Source organism: Microtus oregoni, unplaced genomic scaffold, assembly GCF_018167655.1.
Source record: "Microtus oregoni isolate MIOR12 unplaced genomic scaffold, Mior012 000035F_ref0000213, whole genome shotgun sequence".
NCBI classification, from domain to species: Eukaryota; Metazoa; Chordata; class Mammalia; order Rodentia; family Cricetidae; genus Microtus; species Microtus oregoni.
In genome coordinates this window covers 12,628,060-12,644,270 of record NW_024543094.1, presented here as the reverse complement: position 1 = coordinate 12,644,270, position 16,211 = coordinate 12,628,060, and the positions used below count along the sequence as shown (strand labels likewise).

General features: G+C 35.8%; 1 protein-coding gene across 3 annotated transcripts; it reads left to right on the top strand.

The window, feature by feature from the left end:
- Positions 1 to 5,160: 5,160 nt before the first annotated feature.
- On the top strand, positions 5,161 to 15,475 carry LOC121432601 (aldo-keto reductase family 1 member C13-like). 3 transcript variants are annotated; one of them, XM_041630668.1, is made up of 9 exons: positions 5,161 to 5,244; positions 7,920 to 8,087; positions 8,492 to 8,608; positions 9,655 to 9,732; positions 10,145 to 10,267; positions 10,939 to 11,048; positions 11,654 to 11,819; positions 14,037 to 14,119; positions 15,378 to 15,475. In XM_041630668.1, the coding sequence occupies exons 1-9, from the start codon at positions 5,161 to 5,163 to the stop codon at positions 15,418 to 15,420; spliced, it is 972 nt and encodes a 323-aa protein (XP_041486602.1). In that variant the 3' UTR covers positions 15,421 to 15,475. The 3 variants fall into 3 exon arrangements, with proteins under 3 accessions (XP_041486602.1, XP_041486603.1, XP_041486604.1); XM_041630669.1 differs by having other exon boundaries at positions 8,492 to 8,612; positions 9,659 to 9,732; XM_041630670.1 differs by having other exon boundaries at positions 14,037 to 14,116; positions 15,378 to 15,420.
- The last annotated feature ends 736 nt before the right edge of the window (positions 15,476 to 16,211 follow it).

The following is a 16,211-nucleotide window of genomic DNA, read 5'->3' as shown; positions in this document are numbered from 1 at the left end:
TTGAAGTCAGGGATGGTAATGCCTCCAGACGTTCCTTTATTGTATAAGATTGTTTTGGCTATCCTGAGTTTTTTGTTTTTCCATATAAAGTTGATTATTGTTCTCTCAAGGTCTGTGAAGAATTTTGATGGGGATTGCATTGAATCTATAGATTGCTTTTGGTAGAATTGCCATTTTACTATGTTGATCCAAGAGCAAGGGATATCCTTCCATTTTCTGGTATCCTCTTCAATTTCTTTCTTCAAAGACTAAGTTCTTGTCAAATAGATCTTTCACTTCCTTGGTTAGAGTTACCTCAAGATATTTTATGCTATTTATGGCTATCATGAAAGATGATACTTCTCTGATTTCCCGCTTTGCTTCTTTATCCTTTTGCTTCTTTATCCTTTGTGTATAGGAGGGCAACTGATTTTTTGGAGTTAATCTTGTATCCTGCTACATTATTAAAGGTGTTTATCATCTGTAGGAGATCTTTGGTGGAGTTTTTGGGGTCACTTATGTATACTATCATATCTTCTGTAAATAACAAAAGTTTCACTTCTTCCTTTCCAATTCGAATCCCCTCAATCCCCTTATGTTGTCTTATTGCTATCACTAGAACTTCAATCACTATATTGAAGAGATATGGAGAGAGTGGACAGCCTTGTCATGTTCATGATTTTAGTGGGATGGCCTTGAGTTTTTCTCCATTTAATTTGATGTTGGCTGTGGGCTTGCTGTAAATAGCTTTTATTATATTTAGGTATGAACCTTGTATCCCTAATCTCTCCGAGACTTTTATCATAAAGGGGTGTTGAATTTTGTCAAATGCTTTTTCAGCATCTAATGAAATGATCATGTGGTTTTTTTCTTTCAGTTTATTTATATGATGGATTGCATTGATAGATTTTTGTAGGTTGAACCAGCCCTGCATCTCTGGGATGAAGCCTACTTGATCATAATGGATAATTTTTCTAATGTGTTCTTGGATTCAGTTTGCCAGTATTTTATTGAAAATTTTTGCGTCGATGCTCATGAGTGAGAATGGCCTGTAATTCTCTTTCTTGGTTGAGTCTTTATGTGTTTTTGGTATCAGGGTAACTGTAGCTTCATAAAGGGAATTTGGCAATGACTCTTCTGTTTCTATTTTGTGAAATACATTAAGGAGTATAGGTATTAAGTCTTCTTGGAAGTTCTGGTAGAATTCTGCATTGAAATCATCTGGTCCTGGGCTTTTTTTCGAAGGGAGATTTTTGACAACAGCTTCTAATTCTTCGCGACTAACAGGTCTATTTAGATTGTTTTCCTGGTCTTGGTTTAACTTTGGTATGTGGTATTTATCTAAAAAAGTCTATTTCTTTTACATTTTCCAGTTTTGTAGTATACCGGCTTTTGTAGTAAGATCTAATGATTCTCTGAATTTCCTCTGTGTCTGTAGTTATGTTCCCCTTTTTGTTTCTGATCTTATTAATTTGCATATTCTCTCTCTGCCATTTGATTAGTTTGAATAGGGGTTTGTCAATCTTGTTGGTTTTCTCCAAGAACCAGCTTTTTGTTTCATTGATTCTTTGGATTGTTTTCTGTGTTTCTATTTTGTTGATTTCAGCCCTCAGTTTGATTATTTCCAGTCTTCTACTCCTGCTGGGTGAGTCTGTTTCTTTTTTTTCTAGAGTTTTCAGGTGGGCTGTTAAGTCTCCAGTATGAGCTTTCTTCGTTTTCTTTAAGTGGGCACTTAGTGCTATGAACTTCCCTTTTAATATTGCTTTTATAGTGTCCCATAGGTTTGAGTGTGTTGTGTCTTTATTTTCATTAAATTCAAGGAAGACTTTAATTTCTTTCTTGATTTCTTCCTTGACCCAGGTGTGGTTCAGTAGTTGACTGTTCAGTTTCCACGAGATTTTAGGCTTTCTGGGGTTTAGCATTGTTGTTGAATTCTAACTTTAATCCATGGTGATCCGATAAGACACAGGTGGTTACTAATATTTTTTGTATCTGTGGAAGTTTGCTTTGTTACCCAGTATGTGGTCAATTTTGAGAAGGTTCCATGAGCTGCAGAGAAGAATGTATATTCTTTCCTTTTTGGGTGTAATGTTCTATTCATGTCTGTTAAGTCCATTTGATTCATTACCTCTAGTCTTACAGAAAGTAATAAAAGGAAAAATCACAACCCAAGGTATCCAACATTGCCAACATTGCCTACAATAACTCAGACATCTAGCAACCCTTCACCAGCACAACTCAAAGAAGGGAAACACACAAACTCTACTACAAAAAAAAATAACCAGAGTCAACAACTACTGGTCATTAATATCACTTAATGTCAATGGACTCAACACACCTATAAAAAGGCACAGGCTAAGAGACTGGATACAAAATCAGGATCCACCATTCTGCTGTTTATAAGAAACACACCTCAACCACAAAGACAGACATCTACTCAGAGTAAAAGGTTGGGAAAAGGTTTTTCAAGCAAATGGTCCTAAGAAACAAGCAGGCGTGGCCATACCAATTTCTAACAAAATGGACTTCAAACTAAAATCAATCAGAAGAGATCAAGATGGACATTTTATATTCATAACAGGAACAATTCATCAGGATGAGGGCTCAATCCTGAATATATATGCCCCTAATATAAAAGCACCCACTTATGTAAAAGAAACATTACGGTTCAGTGCTCCCCTGTCCAACCTTCCTTTATCCCAATCCTCCTGGAGGGGGGAGGACCTAGGACTTACCACAGGGCAGAAAACCCTGACTGCTCTTTGGACTGGAGAGGGGGAAAGGAGTGGGGGGAGGGGGAGAAGGGTGGGAGGAAGGGGAGAAGGGTGGGAGGAGGGGGATGGAAATGGGAGGCTGGGAGGAGGTGGAAACTTGTTTTTTTTTCCTCCTTTTCTCAATAAAAAAAAAAGAAACATTACTAGAACTCAAGGCAGACATCAAACCACACACACTAATAGTAGGAGACTTCAACACACTCTCTCACCAATAGACAGGTCAATCAGACAGAAACCTAACAGAGAAATAAGAGAATTAATGGAGGTAACTAATACAGTTTTAACACATGGGTTCATAACTGATTGGTGTTATTCTGAAATAGTCTTATAGAGAAATACTAAAATGCAACTATTTAAAGACTGAAAATTTATGTAAGAGATGTACTGCTTAATTTACTAAACTTTTTGTACAATTGAAAACTCTAAAGATATATAACCCCACCTTGAATGAGAGTGAATTCCAGAAACTTGACTGTTGTAGAATGAAGAGTTGTGACTTAGAGATAACTTCTGCCATTCTTATTACCAATTTTTATGTCTCTGAGTTCCCAGAGCACCATAGGCAACCAGAATGATGTTGTTTATCTTGCAGTAATCCAGCAGCTTGCTCTGGTTATAATAAGGATGACATTTGACCTGTAAACAGAATAGGAAGGTATAAAATAATTTAAAATCACTTATTCATATCAAAGAAATATTAAAGGGAAGGAAGCTGAATAAAATAGTCAATATTAGCATGAAATTTAAATTGAGAGTTCCAATACCATGTCATGATATTTTCAAATAAATTTGATATCTCTCTTGGGAAGTTAAAATAAAATAACATTCTTGAGATTCAGTAACCTCATGGGCTAGATCTTTGATGCTAAATACCATTTTTTTCCGTGGGAGACATGACAAGTTCTATGAACACAAAGGGCTTTGAATAATGACTAAAGCAAGGATATGGTCAAATATTCCGTTGAGATAAGGTCTGAAAGAGGACAGGAAGTTGTTAGAAATTTAGCCTGAGACACTGAGTGGATTTTTGTATTGAAAGAAAAATAAATAAATTACAGAGAAGGAAAGAGGGAGGGAGGCACACACAGAAAGAAAAAGATACATATTCACTTCTGCGTGGATGTTAAGCTGTTGAGTCAATGAAAACCAAATTACATTCCAAAAAACATTAACCAGTTATGGACCCATGTGTTAATACTGTAATTGTTAATGATCATCTTTTTTTCATGATAAAACTGGTTGGAATTATATCTAATGGGTCATCTTACAACCATTTTCTGAGCCAGTTTGGAAAAGATACATAGAGAAAGAAGGTGGAGTCAATGAGAAGCCATGTAACCAGAGCCTTTGTTGGAGAGCACAGAAAATTGCCAGTAGGCCATGACCTCATGGTGTTGCACAAATTAATGGAGATGGGGTTATTTTAGGAAATAAAAGCTAGCTATAAATAGGCTTAAATTATTTTCCAAACAGTATTGCAAATAATATAGTTTCTATGGGATTATTTTGGATTGGAGCGGCTGAAAATAAACAAATAGTACCTGGCAACACACACCTAGCACATATGCACAAATATTTCAAAATTACCTAACAAACAAGTTCTATAGAAATGTCTGAGTCCCTTTGCTTGTTATAAAATAATACCCAGCAGTTGTCAATGGTTTATCAACCACGATGCACTATTCTGTGTTGTCCCCTTTATGCATTTCAGGATTGTATTTGAGACAATAATAACGGAAAAATACAGGAAAAAATTTCAGAAAGACTAACCTTTTATATTTTAATTATTAATTAAATTTAATGTGGAGTATTATTTTTTTTACATGTCCAATTGTGGCTTCTTTGTTCTTTGAATATGTTTCTATGTTGAGTGTCAGCTAATTATTTCCAATAATACATGGCCAAGTAGAGGCTTCATAATGACCAAATGAAAATAAATGTCTGAAGTAGTATAATTATTCAATCAATCTCTTCTCCTCAAATATAATGTATGCAATAATAAAGAGACCATTACAGGAAACAAATACTTTATCAGTATATAGTAATTTGTTTAAAATTCATCCTTCATATGAAAATGCATGGCTTCCTTTCTTACATGGTATGTAATAATTTAACTTTACTGACTTCTTTCTGTTGGCTGACCATTAGACAGGTAATACAAATATTACAAAGTAGGTATAGAGCAATATTGTTTAACCATTAGCCTAACAGTAGTAGCACCATTAATCGTCATTAGCTAGGGTGTAGAAAGATTTAAACATTAGCCACTAAGTAGGAACGGTTAACCACCAGAATGGGAGTGCCACTTGTTAGCCATTATATAGGAAGCTGATATATGATGATTACCAACTTCCCCTTCAAGGCATCAGAAGATTCAGGACGTGCCTAGGCAGAGGAGTGACAGACCATGAGTTCCAAGCAGCAGTTTGTCAAACTAAACGATGGCCACTTCATTCATGCCCTGGGTTTTGGAACCTGTAAATCCCAAGAGGTAAGATTCTAAGTATTTCCAGGCCAGAGCTATTCTATGTACAAGAAGGCAAATAGTTAGGCTTGACATAAATCAGTGTTTCATTGAGACCACACTTGTTTATTATTCCTGTTAAATAGAGGTTGGAGCAGTGGCTGCAATTGGTGGCTGTGGGTAGGAGACTAATCTGTTTCCCTAGATAGGCTGAGTCATGATTCTGTCAGAATAGTGTCTTTATTCATGCTTGCCCTGCTCCTGGTAAGCCAGGAGCCATGCAGGAGAAAAAAGAGAAAGTTTAACTCTTCAAATATTTTTTTTTTGATCATGGGTGTTAGTGTTGTATATGATAGAGCTACAGGGCACAAGCCTCAGAGGCATTGGGACATTTACTATAACTCAATCTTGGACTTCAGGAATAGAGAGAAAGATTGTTTATGATCTCTGGTTATTCTTGCTGGAGACTAGGCTCTCTGGTCTTAGCAGAATGTGGCCGAGTCTTTTTTCTTGCATTTGCTTTTCAGGCCCAGACCTGCCTGTGAGTTTACTGTTCTGGTTTGGGGCATGTCAACTCTAAGAGTGAACTTGAAATGAATCTTCAGGCTATAAACTCCAAGCTTAATGGGATATATCCATGACTTAACAATTCTGGGCACTGTGCTTTTCCTATGTCTGTTTCTTGACTTGAAAGAAGAGAAGAAAGTCACCAGATTGCCTATCAGTGTTATTGGTTGCAGTGAGAGGGACTTCTCTGTTCATGTCTACAATCCACAGCATGTTATTTTCTTTCAAGAATGCAAGATCCTTGGAAATCAGTGTGGTAACTCAGGGTGCCTCGCTGTAATACTTGTGCATGATACAAGTATTTGAGGGCTACTTCAGTTTTGTTTTGGAGTAGCCTTCTGCACCACACAGTGAATGCTGTACTAGAGCTAAGTAAGGTCCCCCATGTACAAATTCTGAACTATAGGAAACTTACTGAAACTTATAATATATCCTTATTTTTGGGGGAAAGAGGACCTGGTAACCATAAGTGTGAATTACTGGTCTTTATTAATGCATGTTGGGTTTAGAGCATGGTGGTCTCCAGAACTGAAACTATCAAGGTGTACTGTTTCTTAACCTAAAGGGAATTTCTTGTTTGTAAACTTCCTGAAACTTTTAAATTCTGTGACAAAAACTCATTTCCCTTAACTTCAAATTCACCCAGTTTATTCCTATTAGATTTATTTATATTTACCTAGATGATTCTGGATATATACAGGATTAGTTACTTTTCAAGGTGGCAAAAGAAGAAAGAAAGACAGCAACAAGTCAAGGGTCCTGATAAAACTTCAGTGCTGGTAACTCATAGAGTGACTTTGTTTTTAACTCTGTCAGAGCTGGTACCAGAGAAAGTGGTACCAGGCAGAATTTCAGTTACTGTGGTTTATTGTGAAAGATAACTGTAGAAATTGTTAAAATAATAAAAAAAAATGTAGTCTGCCTTTCTTCTCAACCCCTTTGCATGTGTTGTATGACTACATATGTTTGTGCTTTTGTGCACATGTGTGTTTATGCCAGAGGTAAAAGTCTGACTAAACTGCTCTCACTTTATTTTTGTGAGGTAGGGTGTCCCACTGTATCTGGAACTCAGGGATTCAGCTTGACTTGCAGTCCAGTGAGCTCCACGGATCACCCTGACTTTGTTTCCCCAAGCACTGGGTCTACACGTGTGTGCCACTGTGCCATACTCCCCTTTTACTTGATGGCTGGGGTCTGAACTAAGATCCTGAGACTTATTAGCAAACACTTTATTGAATGAGACATCTTCCCAGTTTACACATTAAATTCTTTAATAAAGAACTGTCATATCTTTATCCAAATCTCACAGTCAAGGCAATACTCTTAGATTTAATTTCAATCATATCTTTGTTAAGCAAGTTATCTTTGGTTGAAAGGGCTGACACACCAAATGAATAATCTCCAATATGATGTTCATAATTTATTTTAAGGAGAATATATTCCTAGAGTAGGGTTTTTTTTCTCTGCCTGTATTTAGTTCTCGCAGACAAAGAAAATGGATATACACAAAGACCAACATAAGATACTGTTCTCTGTTCAAATCCCTATTACTAACTTGGTGTTGTGTGGTATCTGAGATCTTTGCTGTCTCATGATTATGTGACAGTGTCTTAGCTGGAGTCAAGGAAGATTGTCTGTGTAATTTTGCTTGTCCCAAGAAGACTTCTTTTTGTTTATTTTGCTTAGTAACCTCACAGTATAAATTGAGTGTGACTTCCAAGCAAACATTTGAACCCAGTATGAGCTTGGCATTGATAAATGCCAGTAAGAGCCATGATTGCATGGGTATAACGAGATTTTTTTGATTGTGAAAGTCTTGCTATTAATCAGGAAATACCCCAAGAAAGTAGATCTTGGCTCATTGTCTCCAATGGGGGGCAAAATATAGGCAAACAATGACTCTATGAAGAGTCTTAGTTTTCTGTGACATGTACAATATTTCTGTAGAATTCCTTATGTTTTATAAAATAAAAAGTGGGAATTCAAGGATCAGGGGACTAGGCTCTTGCCTAGTAATCTAAGGGTGACTTTGAAAGACCAAATTCTTTCTGGTCTGGTAAACTCCCATCTAGGCTCACTCTGAGTTAGCTTTCTGAATGTGCATCTCTAAATACCTCTTTGGGTTGTTCCTCTAGGTTCCTAATAGCAAGTCACTGGAGGCCACCAACCTAGCTATAGGTGTTGGGTACCGCCATATTGATACTGCTTTTGCATATCACGTGGAAGAGGAAGTAGGGCAGGCCATTCAAAGCAAGATTAAAGCTGGCGTTGTAAAGAGAGAAGACATGTTCATCACTACAAAGGTAGAGTTTTTATAGCATGCAAGTGTGCAAATCATTAAAATATAAGGAAGGGAAAATTAAATTACTTGATCAGAAGTTGGTTAAAGGTGTCTGTTGTGTAAATGGGTTAGAGAAAGTAATTTTCAATTATAATCTCTATGAAAAATAATTCAGTTTTTGAATGTTATTAATGGTATGTTTTTATTTCTTGAGTAATATCCTTTCATTGTTCAATGAGTTAACAATTACAAAGAATATATAAGCAACTTCACATTGTTAAGTATGAGTTAAGTAAATTCTGGATTAAAGGTAATGATTATGACTTTCCTTCAAGTACAAAAAATATTGTAGTATTAGGATAAACAGGTATTCATGTTTGGGCAATGAATTAATTAATCACAATTTCTCATCCTCAACTTCTGCAGCTTTGGGGTACTTGCCTTCGACCAGAACTTGTTCAACCTAGTTTGGAAAAATCACTGGAAAGACTGCAACTGGACTATGTTGATCTTTACCTTATACATTACCCAGTACCATTGAAGGTAGGTGATTGTATTGTCAAGTGTACATATTTTTTTCATGGGGCATGGATATCATTTTTATGGATGGTTGAGACAATTTTCCATTATAATTTCTTATAACTTTTTGTTACTAAACTTCTGAGTAGGTTCCACAAAGGGCTTACTAGATTGTGAAATGAGGTATCCAAGAAATGGTCAGAATCACAGATTAGAATTAACTTCCAGAAAATCTTGTATTTACACATCTTTAACATTTATTTGTATTACTGGATGTTTGCTTGGGTCTTATCCCAATTTTCTCCCTTGGTGGCAAGCGTGGTCCTAAGAGAGTTTCAGCTTCAGGGTCATTGACTCTTTATGACTTCTCAGAGAGAGGGCAGGGTACCCTGCCCTGTGGGAAGTCCAAGGCCATCACCCCTCCATTCAGGCTTAGGAAGGTATGCATCCAAGTAGAATAGAATCCCAAAAAGCCAGTACATGCAGTAGGGACAAATCCCAGTGCCATTCTCATTGGCTTCTCATTCTGCCCCAATTGTCAACCACATTTAGAGGGACCAGTTTGAGCCCATGCTCATTCAGTCCCAGTCCAGCTGGATTTGGTGAGCTCTCATTAGCTCAGGCACACTGTCTCAGTGGGCTTCTCTTTATCTTTTCTTATCACAATCAATCTTGTACACTGTCCTGATTGGCCATTCTTTGCTCACATGCCTGCCCTTGTGCCCACAGGCATTCATATTTATTATTTATTCTGGGATAGGATTGATATAAATTCTTGCTGGCATTCAAGGCCATGCAATGACTGGGCTTCTCAGTGAGTATGAAACATTTTCCTTTTTTCCTGAAAGAAGCAGTAAACAAAAATTACAAGACAAAAGAATGCAATACATTATTAAACAAATGTTCCACAGCATAAACAAACGTAACACACTTTAAAATAACATTTTACAACAAGAAACCATTGCTTAATCACTGATCTATCTCTCCATCTCCTTCAAGATATTCTTAAAAACATTACTATTGGTGAGACCTGTTTTGTGAGATTTTCTTAACAAGCATTTCTCTTCCAGCCAGGGGATAATGATTTCCCAGTAGACGAACAAGGGAAATTATTATTGGACACAGTGGATTTTTGTGCCACGTGGGAGGTGAGTACTTTTCAAAGGAAAAATAAACCAAGCAGAGGGAGGGTGAATCAGTCTATTTTCCCATAAGTATAGAAATTTATTTATATGCATACTTATCATATGTAGTATATCATACTCAATTTTAAGAGAAATCCTATAAATTTCTATTTGGCTGATACTTTATTCTTCATTATCACCTTTATCTTCTTCATATTTAAGTCCTGTGATCATCTGGGCAATGTACCCCTTCACACCTTTTTTTATTTTAATGTCTCTTATCAAACTTAGGACATTGTGCACACTGGCAAGTGCTCTAATATTGAATTATATGTCTAGCTCTAGACAGTTTTCTTTGTAATTGCTATAACTTCTCTTTATATTGATGTAGTCAGTTTACAAGTATGACATTTCATAACCCCTTTCTCATCACCAGGCATTGGAGAAGTGTAAGGATGCAGGATTGGTCAAGTCTATTGGGGTGTCCAACTTTAACCACAAGCAGTTAGAGAGAATCCTGAATAAGCCAGGACTTAAATACAAGCCTGTCTGCAATCAGGTAAAGATTCTTGTTCTCTCCTCATCTTTCATGCTTTTGCTCACTTGTACTACTAACACTTGTTTATTTTCCCTCTGCCCAAGTGATTTTCATACTGTGGAAAAGAAGATTCTGAGAACAGTACCATTGTTTCAAAAGACATGGGGGATTCTAATTTTAACCTGGGACTATTAAAGTATTTGTGAGAATGTATAAGTTCTGAGTTGGTCTAACAGGCAGAAGTTAAGCCCAGGGAAAATTAATCTTCTACCCCACCTAAGAATAATGGGTGAGCTTGGGATACTTTCTTGAAAGACTGAGATGAAATTAAAAAAAAACAACAGCCAAATGGTCAGGACTTATATAAAGTTTAAATGCTTCTCACCATCCTATTACATTCCTTCCTCATGATTTTATTAAGTTTAGCAGCTGGTATCTTTACTTACTTTACTACCTTGCTGACCATTAAGTATGATTTTGAAATAAAATCTTGCCAAGAAAATGATATTAACAGAATCCCTCAAAATAAATTCTTTTGTCCTTCAAGAATAAATGCAACTGTTTGATCTTTTAAATTCAAATGTGATATTGCATATGATTTTCTTTGTCTACTTTATTGGCTTTAAGTTTTAGTTTGTCATAATATGAGCATTTGATATAATCTGATGTCTTTCTCTCATATTCTTTCACAGGTTGAATGTCATCTTTATTTAAACCAGAGTAAGCTACTGGATTACTGCAAATCAAAAGACATTGTTCTGGTTGCTTATGGTGCCCTGGGAACCCAACGATATAAAGAATGGTAAGAAGATGAAGAGTATGCATGAAGCAAGACTGTCATTTAGCATCATGACACTCAGTTCTCAGGGAGAGAGGCAACATTAGAAGAACCATGTGAAACAGAAGTTTGTGGCCCAGGGACTTCTACACAGCCCTTGCATTTTAATTTCTTTTTTTTTTGTTGTTGTTGTTGCTCTGATAAAATACTCAGACAAGAACTACCTCAGGTAGAAAGGGCTGATCACAATTCTAGGGTGCAAAGCATAAGAGCAGGAAGTCAGGGAGTCAGGAGATGAAAGCAGGTGGTCTCTTCACATTGCAATCCAGAAGCAGAGATTGACAAATGAAACTAATGATCTGATCATTTTCTCCATTTATACAGTCCAGGATCTGGGCAAGTGGTCACACCAATAATTAAAATGGGTATTCCCACATCAATTTTCAAAATAAGATAATCTCTCACAGTCATTCTAGAAGCCCATGTTTCAGATGATTCTGGACTTTGTCCAGGTGACATTTATCTGTAACCATCATGTCCATTCTAGAAGGAGTCCTCTACTGTGTGTTGAAGCACCATAACAAAACCAAAACCTTGACCTCGGGGGCTCATTTCTACTTTCTTACTAGGGTGGATCAGAATTCTCCAGTTCTCTTGAATGATTCAATTCTTTGTGATGTGGCCAAAAAGAACAAGCGAAGCCCCGCCCTGATTGCTCTGCGATACCTGATTCAGCGTGGGGTTGTGCCTGTGGTCCAGAGTTTCAAAGAAAATGAGATAAAAGAGAATTTGCAGGTGATGAACTCTGCTCCTTAGGGCTGTTACTTAGTATCTTCCATATGCTTGTTTCCTTCAAATATCCGTTTACTTTTTTGAGATCAAGCCTATATTTCCAGCATTTCTTATGCATGTGAACTTTCAGGTGCATCGAGAAATGTTTTGTCTATGACATAAACAGCAGTATCAACTTGATAGATTTAGTGTTGGAGATGATGTAGAGTTTGCTTTGCCTTGTCAGCCAAGCACTATATATCCCTTTTACATAGACCTCTTCTTTATATTTTGAAATGAGGGATCTGGACTGAGCAATTTTGATTCTAGACTTTTCTATGGTTTAATTTTTAATTCATTGTATGCTCAGGTATTCTAATTCTAGATTCCTGTGAGTTTCCCTTACATCAGGTTTCTGCCTGGCTCCAAAATGTGCCCTTTCAAGTCATCTCTTTCAACACTCTTCCCCACTATCCACCCCAAACCAGGTTCTTCATTTGCCCATCTCCAGCCAACTCCAGTGAGATCTCTTCATTTTTCCCTTCCCCAGGAAATTCATGCATCCCTCCTTGGACCCCTCCTTGTTATGTAGCCTATGTGGGTCTGTGAATTGTAGCATGGTTATCCTTTACTTTACAGCTAATATCTACATGTAAGTGAGCACATTGTCTTGCCTAGCCCCAATACAAGGGGATATTAGTCTTTCCTAAACTTGATATGCCATGCTTTCTTGATACCCATCAGAGGCCTGCCTCTTTCTGAACAGAAACAGAGGAGATGCAGGGAACACGGGGAGGGGAAACTGTCCTAGAGATGTAAAGGAAATGAATAAATTTAATTTAAAAAATTGGTATTAAAACCAGAGCACAGCAATTGAACCAAAGGCACTTCTGATACTTAAGCCTGGCAGGCAACTACAACTGTCTCACTGTTGTAGGCAAGCTTTGCTGGTGTTCCTAGAAATGGTCCTGGAGAAGAATAAGCCCAGTTTTTATAATAAATGCCTGCAGAAGTGATCAGGGGTGAGTGGTTAATGATGTGTTAAATTTATATATATGATAGATATATGTTTCATAAATATATGGTAAATCATATATTAAGTATATGTAGTATTTATCTTATATAAATATATATATATATGCTATAATATGATATATGTGATAATTTGAAAATGATATATATGGATTATTTAAAAGCAACATACGTGCACACACATAAATGAACACTGGTAGTTCAAGTGTAGAACTATGAAAATGCAATAACTTGTAAATCTAGGTAATAAAAAGATGGTATATTTTCTCAAAAAGTATGGGTTATATGTTTGCTGTATTTGCACAGTATCAATAGTGATTGTTAGGCAGATTCAGAAGAGTTTGCTGAATTGCCTTCTCCTAAATTTTGCTTGTTTTCATTCTCTTCTTATTACTTTATGAAAAGGAGGGACCTTTTTCAGTCTTATACTTTCACTATGTGGTTGACCATCACATCTTTTCACTTGTCAGGCAAGAGTTTCCCTTATTATTTTACTAAAGCTTTGTCTTATTACCCCCCAAATTGTTCTCAAAATGTAGTTTTTATAAGTTGTAAAATATGGATCCAGAAAGATATATGTAATTTTAAGTGATTTATTCAGAGTAATTGCATTTTTGAGTTCTTTTCTCTGTTTCATTATTTTCTCTCACTACTCTAATTTTGTGTCTTGCTGGTTTTAGCAGTTCTTAAACTGCTGACAAATTTTCTTGTCCTTCCCTCCACCTTTATCTGTCTCCATATTTTTAAGGCACCAAAGGACTTAAGCCCTGCATGTGTTTAAGATGTGAACTATTAGTGAAAAATCATTTTGAAGTTAAAATGTCTCTAATTAAAATAAGATTCTTTTTTAAGTCAACTCTTTTGTCCTTACATGAACATGTTATAATTAGAATTTAGGTAAATTTTGACTTACAAAATGCTGAAAAGAGCAATTTTTTACTTTTTGAAATTTTGCTCTAGATTTCTTGAAAACTATGTATGTCAACTGTTTTCCCCCCTCAAACTGCATTTGTGATTGTTCTTGTTTAAGGCTTTATGTAATTTTAATATATCTCAAACAATTTTTCTTCATTTTTACTTGGAATTTATTAATCATGAATGTTTTAGTATCCAAAGTCCATTGTTTTCAGAGATGTGTTCTACTGACATTGCTTTTCAGACAAAAGTCTGATTCATTCAAATATTAAAACCTTTGTGTTTTTCTGAAAGGTTTTTGAATTCCAGTTGTCTCTTGAGGATATGAAAACCCTAGATGGCCTGAACAGAAATGTTCGATATCTTCCAACTAAGTGGTAAGTAAACACCTCACCTCAGTTTGTTTCAAGTCCAAGTCTCTCCCCTGCTTTTCCATTCATGATGGTCCAGAAACCTAATGTCCTATTCATCTGTAGCAAGTTTTTCCATGGACATAGTTAGTACAGTACTTATTTCTGAGTATTTGAAAATGTGGATGTGTCATTCTAAAACAAAGAGAAGGTTTTGATAGTCATAGTCTAAAGTAAGAAAAGAATCTTCAGGAAAAAACACTATTATATTTGAGAATTAATAGCTACCAAAAGATCTTTAGTTTCCCTTTATGATCTATGGTTACAAAATTTAATACTGTATATAGGCTGTATTATAAATGAAACCTGCATGTATATATAAATGTATATATTCATCTATTGATCTATCTTTTTGTTTTTTATCTATCTGCATGCCTGTTTGTCATCTATCTATATTTTCTGCTTGTTATAATTTTAATTCTCAATAGAAATAAATATAATTATGTTTGAATGAGGATTAGAAAATCTACAATGCTATGTAAAATTGGTATATATATATTATTCTTAAGATTTCTGTTAGTAAAGAACAGAATGAAGACAAAGGAGAAATATAACTTGGTGATGAGTCATTGTTGTAAGTAATGAATAATTCTTGCCACACTTTAGCAAGTAATGATTTTTATCAATGCATATTTTGGATTGTTATTTTTATGTAGAGTTCTACAAATTATACAGTTATCTCCTTAGACATGGATGCCCATTTTATGGAGGACATTCTTTTCCTAATTGAGTTTAATACATTACTTTTTACAGAATGAACAATGAGTAAATAATTAATGCACTACTATTAATTAAATAGTAGTGAAGGTAGTAGGCATAAATGATATTTTAAGGTACATTAAGGTATTTTTGCGTTCATCAATGTGTAGAGTTACCTTTGACTAAAGATGACTTATACTTTTCTCTTTCTTTGGAGACTGAAGTTGTAAAGGATTTTTGACTCTTCATTGATTCGATACATAGATGAAGCTGAGGAAGATGAATATTTATGATCACAGGTCTTTGTGTGTTTGGTCCTAGGCAACTGGACATACATTAAGAAAAGTGCATGTATTTATATTTTAAAAACATTTCTTATACATGTTTGTAAATGATTTTAAGTATATCACTTTTAGCAACTGATCTAGGAACAAAATGAGAGCACCATGATGGTGCCTTCCTAGATGTAACAATTTACATTGTAGAAATAGATCAAATAGTGTGTGTTTGCTTTTATTTCTTTTAGTTTTGCTGACCACCCTGAATATCCATATTCTGAGGAATATTAACATGGGGACCTAGTCATGACTGCCTGAAATTACTGTTTGTGGACAGTGATGTTGGTGATTTGATTTGGATGCGGTTTGGTGGATGCCTCATTTGCCGTCAACCTAGGCTGCTTGGTAACAGTCATGTTCAGCTGAGGCTCCAGCTAATGGTCTTTAAGAAAAGGGATTTGATTTTCATTGTGAATTAAAATAAATATAACATTTTCTCCTCAAAAGATACTTTATTTCTTTTAAATAAGATAATTTGATAGAAAACTGGTTTATTGGAAGTCTGTGGTTGGTGTTTGAAGATGATGATTTCCATTTTACAAACATTTCAGACTTGGGGTAGGTGGTGTTTCCAGACCAGAGAATGACTCTTAACAGTTGTCTATGAGTCAGCAGTCCTCTAGCCCTGAGTTAACAAGAAAACCCTGCACACTTTCTGTGATTCTCAATCGGAAACATGAGACACACATGGGACCATTGGGTACTGACACCCAAGATTTCTCTACCTGCTTAGCATTAGAATCTTGGAACTGGTGAGTGGGGCATTCCTGAGATAGGTTAGGCTAAAGAGGTGACACGAGAATCAGCCTAATAGAATCATTATAAGTCAGGATGGGAAACATCAGGAGGAGGGAATTGATCTTAGCTCTACCCAAAAATGATGCCAAGGTTGGGTTTTTTACTAATTTTATTTTTCTCTTTTTTTCTTTAAAGATAATTACATCTTACAAACCTTTAAATGTAAACAAACATTTATAAAGAATCATTTAGAGAATTTGGATATAGTTCTCTCCAAACTCCTT